At 40.1% G+C, this 8,622-nt stretch overlaps 1 protein-coding gene across 1 annotated transcript; it reads right to left on the reverse strand.

Moving 5' to 3' along the window:
- Positions 1-6,242: 6,242 nt before the first annotated feature.
- LOC138744557 (probable G-protein coupled receptor 139) lies at positions 6,243-8,492 on the reverse strand. The gene has a single exon (XM_069900919.1). It carries the CDS (start codon positions 8,413-8,415, stop codon positions 7,522-7,524), a length of 894 nt encoding a protein of 297 aa, XP_069757020.1. The 5' UTR covers positions 8,416-8,492; the 3' UTR covers positions 6,243-7,521.
- Positions 8,493-8,622: the final 130 nt, after the last annotated feature.

Below are 8,622 nucleotides of genomic sequence, written 5' to 3' on the forward strand. Positions count from 1 at the left end.
TGCAAGGGGTCCCAATTTTCAGGAAGACGAGCCAAAGGCTCCTGTTCCTTAGATTTCGCCGGATCCCTTGTATTCATCACCATCTGGTCAAATTCTACAAACAACCAGCAGGCAGCATAATCTCCACTTTCGGAGTCCTCGGGTCTATGCTCATAAAGCCAGGTATTCAACACCTGGCATATCCAATCCTCATCCGAACCGTATTTTGGCCAAAATACTGAAAACCCCTTAATTTGATTCTCAGGCCACTTGTGGCAACAGTACTGGATCATTTTCTTTTTATCTTTCCCACGGGTCATTCCCGCACCCCAATTCATCAATTGCCTCCCCAATGGGCTTCCCGGGGGAATTCTATCAATCGGTCCTATTCTCAGACCTTTCTTTTTGCTCCCTCCCCCACCCATGCTGGATAAAGTTGCCTCCCCAATGGGCTTCCCGGGAGAATTCTATCAATCGGTCCTATACTCGGACCTTTCTTTTTGCTCCCTCCCCCACCTATGGTGGATAAATCAGTCTTATCCAGCTGTCGAGCCTTCCCAGCATGTCACTCACACGGCTGTCCCGTCCTTTGTTCTCAACGTCTCTTCTCGGATATCACTTGCTACGTCCACTGACCGGACACTCGATGACCAGGAGTCCGGCTAAATCAGCCGGGGTGCACCAACCCCCTTTCAGCCAAGCACCAGTTAGTGGAGGGAGTGTGATCCCGGACGAGCTCCCAAGTTGTGAGAAGTGCCTTCACGTTCACAAAATATGCTCGAGACAAAAGTTGAGAACAAAGAACATTTATTTACATTTACAACATTGCAAGGTTGGGTTCTCTCCCCCTACCTCAGGAAAGTACACCGAGGGCGGGAAGCTTCTTTGTTTTTTTTTAATTTTTTATTTTTCACACCATAAACCACATTGACCATGATACATACTTTTTCCTTTTCAAATATATACAGTGCCATTTTCTCCCCCCCCTCCTTCCTCCCATCTCACCCTCCCTACCTCCCCCCCGTCCATTTAAAGTACAAAATCTAGGATACATTAAACCAGTCAAACAACGTTGTCATTCAATAAAAATAAACAAGAAATTCCACTGAGTCAATTCTTTTCATTTCCTTCTCCTTTCGTTAATTTAGGTAGTGAATGTCCCCGGTAGGTTTTCTCTATTGTGTTTCATGTAAGGCTCCCATATTTGTTCAAATATTTCAATATTATTTCCTAAACTATATGTTATTTTTTCTAATGGAATACATTTATTCATTTCTATATACCATTGTTGTAATTTCAAATTATCTTCCAATTTCCAGGTTGACATAATACATTTTTTTGCTACGATTAGAGCTATCTTAACAAATCTTTTTTGTGCACCATCCAAATCAATTCCAAATTCTTTGTTTTTTTATGTTACTTAGGAGGAAGATCTCTGGATTTTTTGGTATATTGTTTTCTGTAATTTTATTTAATATTTGGTTTAGATCTTCCCAAAATTTTTCTACTTTCTCACATGTCCAGATTGCATGAATTGTTGTTCCCATTTCTTTTTTACATCGAAAACATCTATCCGATACTGTTGGGTCCCATTTATTTAACTTTTGAGGTGTAGTGTATCCAGTTATATTGTATCATACGTAATCTCGTATTTATTGTATTTCTCATCGTTCCAGAACATAACTACTCCCATGTTTCCTTTTTTATCTTTATATTTAAATCTTGTTCCCATTTTTGTTTAGTTTTACCATTTGTTTCCTCATTCTCCTTTTCTTGCAGTTTAATATACATATTTGTTATAAATCTTTTGATTATCATTGTATCTGTAATCACATATTCAAAGTTACTTCCCTCTGGAAACCTCAGACTGCTTCCTAATTTGTCCTTCAAGTAGGATCTCAATTGGTAATATGCCAGCACTGTATCTTGAGTTATATTGTATTTATCATTCATTTGTTCAAAGGATAATAATCTATTTCCTGAAAAACAATTTTCTATTCTTTTGATCCCTTTTTTCTCCCATTCTCTAAAGGAAAGGTTATCTATTGTAAAAGGGAGTAACTTATTTTGCGTCAATATTAGTTTTGGTAATTGATAATTTGTTTTATTCCTTTCTACATGAATCTTTTTCAAAATATTGAGTAGATGATGTAATACTGGAGAACTTCTATGTTGTACCAATTTTTCATCCCATTTATATAATATGTGTTCAGGTATCTTTTCCCCTATTTCATCTAATTCTAATCTAGTCCAATCTGACTTTTCCCTTGTTTGATAAAAATTTGATGGGTATCTTAATTGTGCGGCTCTATAATAATTTTTAAAGTTTGGCAGTTGTAAGCCTCCTTGTTTATACCATTCTGTTAATTTATCTAGTGCTATCCTCGGTTTCCCCCCTTTCCATAAAATTTTCCTTATTATTTTCTTTAACTCCTTGAAGAATTTCTCTGTCAAGTGTATTGGCAATGCCTGAAATAGGTATAATATCCTTGGGAAAATGTTCATTTTAATACAGTTTATCCTTCCTATTAGTGTTAATGGTAAATTTTTCCAATGCTCTAAATCGTCCTGTAATTTTTTCATTAGTGGATAATTGAGTTTATATAGATGGCCGAGATTTTTATTTATTTGTATACCTAGGTATCTTATTGCTTGCATTTGCCATCTGAATGGTGATTCCTTCTTAAATTTTGAGAAATCTGCATTATTCATTGGCATTGCTTCACTTTTATTTACATTATTCTTGTAACCCGACACTTCTCCATATTCCTTCAATTTCTTATATAATTCTTTTATTGATAGTTCTGGTTCTGTTAAGTATACTAAATCTTCTTCAGCATGATGTTGAACCAAGCCATGAAAGACCCCAACAATGAAGACGCTGTTTACATCCGGTACCGCACGGATGGCAGTCTCTTCAATCTGAGGCGCCTGCAAGCTCACACCAAGACACAAGAGAAACTTGTCCGTGAACTACTCTTTGCAGACGATGCCGCTTTAGTTGCCCATTCAGAGCCAGCTCTTCAGTGCTTGAGAGTCCTGCTTTGCGGAAACTGCCAAAATGTTTGGCCTGGAAGTCAGCCTGAAGAAAACTGAGGTCCTCCATCAGCCCGCTCCCCACCATGACTACCAGCCCCCCCACATCTCCATCGGGCACACAAAACTCAAAACGGTCAACCAGTTTACCTATCTCGGCTGCACCATTTCATCAGATGCAAGGATCGACAATGAGATAGACAACAGACTCGCCAAGGCAAATAGCCCCTTTGGAAGACTACACAAAAGAGTCTGGAAAAACAACCAACTGAAAAACCTCACAAAGATAAGCGTATACAGAGCCGTTGTCATACCCACACTCCTGTTCGGCTCTGAATCATGGGTCCTCTACCGGCATCACCTAAGGCTCCTAGAACGCTTCCACCAGTGTTGTCTCCGCTCCATCCTCAACATCCATTGGAGCGCTTTCATCCCTAACGTCGAAGTACTCGAGATGGCAGAGATCGACAGCATCGAGTCCACGTCTCCAGAATGGAGGACCATCGCCTTCCCAAGATCGTGTTATATGGCGAGCTCTCCACTGGCCACCGTGACAGAGGTGCACCAAAGAAAAGGTACAAGGACTGCCTAAAGAAATCTCTTGGTGCCTGCCACATTGACCACCGCCAGTGGGCTGATATCGCCTCAAACCGTGCATCTTGGTGCCTCACAGTTTGGCGGGCAGCAACCTCCTTTGAAGAAGACCGCAGAGCCCACCTCACTGACAAAAGGCAAAGGAGGAAAAACCCAACACCCAACCCCAACCAACCAATTTTCCCCTGCAGCCGCTGCAACCGTGTCTGCCTGTCCCACATCGGACTTGTCAGCCACAAACGAGCCTGCAGCTGGCGTGGACTTTTACCCCCTCCATAAATCTTCGTCCGCAAAGCCAAGCCAAAGAAAAAAAAACAAAAAACAAAGAAGTATACTATAACATCATCCGCAAATAAACTGATTTTATATTCCTTGTCTTTTATTTTTATCCCTTTTATATTATTTTCTGTTCTTATCAATTCTGCTAGTGGTTCTATAGCTAACGCAAACAATAAGGGTGATAGAGGGCATCCCTGCCGTGTTGACCTGCTTAAGTTAAATTGCTTTGATATATAACCATTTACTGTCACTTTCGCCAATGGCCCCTTATATAATGCTTTAATCCAATTAATATACTTCTCTGGTAAACTGAATTTTTGCAATACTTTGAATAAATAATTCCATTCTACTCTGTCAAAGGCCTGAAGCTTCTTTGTTTTTATACATTTTTCAATTAATCTCCCCTTACATTTTTCTTACATTTATCCTTCTTGGATTGGTTTGGCACTTTTCCCTATTCACCTGACTCTTGACTGACTCCGACTTTCTCCTATCCAGTACTCACACCTCCTTTCCCCACCCCCTATTAAACAAGCTCTTTATGTGTGTACGTGCATATTTCTTAAATTCCTCTGTTATCTTGTTTACTCTGTTCTGCTGTTTTTCATGCACCATTTTACACAAAGAACATTTTAGTTTTTTTTTCTTGCTTTTTCTTTCTACCTTCTATAACTGTTTCAGAACTCCTAACATTAAAATAATAACTGTTTCTAAACTGCTGCAATTAAAATAATAACTGTTTCTAAACTCCTACACCTCTGGAATGGATTTCTGTCTCTCTCCTCTCTGTTTCACACCCTTCCTCTCTGAGAGCAAAACTCTTCTTTCCTGCCTCCAAAGATCACCTGTTCCCAGGCAAGCTGCTGTAGATACTTTGTTGCTTCCTGCAAAAAAAAAGCATTCTGCAAAAGCCCTGCAGATATTCTGTGATTTAAAATATGTGTGTGTAAGCTGCTCTAACAATTCCTCCCAAACCAGCTGTAAATACTCTGTCACAACAAGATGTTGTGAGATTTAGAGATACAGCAGAGTCCTGCCCCATTGACACCCAATTAACCTTCATGCCCGGTATGTTTTGAATGGTGGGAACAAACTGGAATATCCAACAAAAACCCACCCAGACACGGGGAGGATGTTCCAGATATTTAAAAGAAAGCGCGGGATTCGAACCCACGTCCCAATCGCTGATGCAGTAAAGGTGTTGTGCTAACTGCTACGCCAAATGTGCCGCCCATAATATGGCAATTGTACATAATTTGATTTCTTTGTAGTGCACATTTCGTATATGTAAATACAGAAACGTAGCAAATAGGAGCAAAATAAATCGATTGAGTACCCTTCAAATTGATCACGGCTAATCATAATGAACCATATAGGCTCAGCTAGCAGATATGCTGCCTCACAGCGCAAGAGACCTTGCCCAATACATTAGACTACTCTTGCACCAGAAAATGTTAAAGTGCAGCAAAACCAGAAGGACGAATCTATTTTATAAGGGAGCAGATTACAGCACTCTTGGCTGTGCTGAACTCTACATAAATGATGTAGGATATGCATTTGACGTGAATGTCCTTTTATTTCAGCATGATAATCTATACTATCTATCATCAACACACTGCAACCAGCATCAGACCTGTCTCATATTACACATGTTGCTCAAATATCCGTTTGAGATGTCGACGTGTTGCCTCCCGCACCAACAATTGTACTGTTTAATTCATTTGTCGATTGCAGCATCACATCCTCCCTGCTTGACCCATTGTTAAAATACATCTCCAGTTCAAATTTAATGTACCGTGACGGGCACAGAGGTACAGTAAGAAAGTTCTTATTAAGAGTGCGAAGTTAGTCAATCGATACATAGCACCACAAACAAAACACAGACTGAAGAGTTACTGAAAGAACTCAGATAGAATGGAAACAGTTGGTTCAACTGAACGGAATGGTCCTTTGCCCTTTCAGTTTTTTTTTCGCATCAGATGTAACATGAAAGGCATGAAATGGTCAGAATTTAATACATCTCCATAATCTAATCATCCCATTTTCAACAACAACAATCTACTAGAGGAACTCTGTAGGTCGAGCAGCTTCAGCGGAGTGGAGTAGTGGTTTGTCAATATCTTCATCAACACTTTAGGTCCAGACCCCAGCACTTGCAGTCTCTTATGCTTTCAGTGATTGGATTTTACGGCTATGTGTGTGCTATTCTGATCCGCAGGGAGTGAAAACAGGGGACGCCGTTTCTTCAATTATGTCATTTCTATTGTCGGACTCTGGCTTTACCCTCCCCTCAATTTGGTCTATGTGTTGTCTGAGTCCAGTGTGCTCGTTGAATGAAGTAATAGGAGAAGGCATTCGGTTTCGCAATAAGTTTATTACATAGCACAAGAATAAAGCTTAACAGAGCTCTGGTCCAGTCGTTAGTTCATAGGTCACCTGCTCAGTGAGCTATTCCCCAAGACTGACTCCTACTGTCCAGTCTCTTCTGTTTATCAACATTGTTACACTGAACAAAAATTGGCTTTCTTTGATAGGCTCCTTGCCTAAGATTTATTCCAAGCAATTTCCTGCTCTGCAATTAGGGTTAGGGTACCCAGAGGTACCCAGAGGTACCCTGCCCTCCCGTCTTAATCTCCAAGGCCACAGAACATTCTGTTGTTTTAGTGTATCCTTGGAGAAGAAAGTATTCTCTCTCTTTGTATTGGAGGCAGCAAATTCTACACACACTATAATCAGCCAACTTTTCTACATACTGTGGCTGTTACTTAATTGCATTAATATTCTCCTTAAACCGTATAATTGAAGTAAATAGTAAATTGTTACATAGTAATGGATTAATGAATACATAATGAATAGTACATAGGCATATTTTCCATGATTACTTAACCCCTTGGTTCCAGCACTATACAAAGAAATGATTCGATTGAATATTTTGGGCAATACCATCTTCGCATCACATTAATACCATTTTTAAATTTTAATCCTCCAATTAAGCCTTGCCTCCCAACGCATGTCAAAATGCTTGCTTCTCTCTAGATATTGGGTGAATTCATATGGAATTATTTCTGGAAGTCGGGTTAGACACTCTCCTATTTGTCTTCAGTGTGCTTCCACTTCTACAAGGCTCTATCGGAAATCGTCTTGTCATCGGTTTAAAGGCGTCCGGTGGGGAGTGGTGACATAAATCTAAACAGATGTTTTGATCGCCATAAGCATGATTAACCGAGTTCCCTACTTCTGAACCATAAATTCCATGGTTAGGAACGACATATCAGAACATTTTGGATGGGTATATAGGAAGAAATGGATGAAGGGTCTGTGCTGTAGTGTCCATGATTCTTATGACGGCACGTGTTCCTTATTTTTTGGTTCATGCATTTCTAAGCCTCATTCATTCTGTCTTTAAGGACAGATTGTTGTTGATTCTAATTATTGAAACAAAACGAAGAGTCCCGTGCTTAAATATTGAATGGCCATAGTGTTTTACTGATTTAATTAGCCTAGAGAGCTTGGATGGGCAGTGTACGTGCAGTGCGCAGTGAGAGCACAGAGACTTCGATGATAAACTATAAGAGTTGCCGCTAGAAAATGCGGCTTAAAAACCATAAACGATAAGCGTCACAGTTAAGAATTTCAGTTATGCAAGACATTCCAATTTAATCGGAATGGGTATTCCACCACCTTCTTCAACTCCATCCTGAATTTCCTCTGGGTACCTGCATAAATGCATGTGTTGGTGCAACAGCTCCACAGCTGAAGCATATATCCACTTTCCTGCAAAATGAATCGTGGATCTCTGATATCGGATCCTGCAAAATAACTACTCCTGCTAACTCGCACATACAACAAATTTATGACATAGGTCATCCATAATAGGACAAAACTCCCCGATATGGAGAGAAGTAGAACGATGGACTTTCTCCGGTTCTCTATTTCCAGGTCACTCTGAATGTCTCGTTTGTTGCGCACTTGGAGTCTCCTCCGAGTTCTATTCGCCGCTAGAATATGCCTGACTGTGAAAGCATTCAGTATTATAATCAAAAGGAACGGAATACATGGAGTTAAAATACGATCTAGCCAGTCAAACGCTGCCCAACTAACTGAAGTGTAAAATACTGGTCTTATGCTACAAAACCAGGGTACATTGTTCTGTATGTACAATGGTTCATACATAAAGTAACAGGGAATATTCCTAACCGAACTCAAAGCACAGACAATTGCTATTACTGCAGCCGCTGTTTTTTCATTGCAGTACTTTGATTTAAGTTTTGAACAACAAATCGCTAAGCATCGATCAAAGGTGAAAGCGATAGTTAACCAGACCGAGCTGTCTCTGGCTGCGTATGTTAGGACAGCAATGACTCTACAACCCGGAGTGTGAGTGAGAAAACTCAATGGGAGATAAATACCACGGATTCGATTCATTATCACTGCAGTAACCACGACCAGTAGATCCATCACCGCCATGGACACCAAGTATAGAGTGATACATTTGGATAGACCGCACTTTCCCTGCGAGAGGATCATAATCGTCACTAAATTCGCTACAATACAGAGAAAAGATGGTTAGTAAAGATAAACGCAAAATAGTACAACTGATACATTTTCACCAGTGCATGATTTTAAATCTCTTAAAATGCGTTCCATAATAAATGTATAGCCTACCTGGAACAGCAAACGCGGCGAAGACCGGGTAGTATATTGCAAATACAGGACCAGTAACTGGGTTGTGCA

Source organism: Narcine bancroftii, chromosome 10 (genome assembly GCF_036971445.1).
Source record: "Narcine bancroftii isolate sNarBan1 chromosome 10, sNarBan1.hap1, whole genome shotgun sequence".
Taxonomy (NCBI): Eukaryota; Metazoa; Chordata; class Chondrichthyes; order Torpediniformes; family Narcinidae; genus Narcine; species Narcine bancroftii.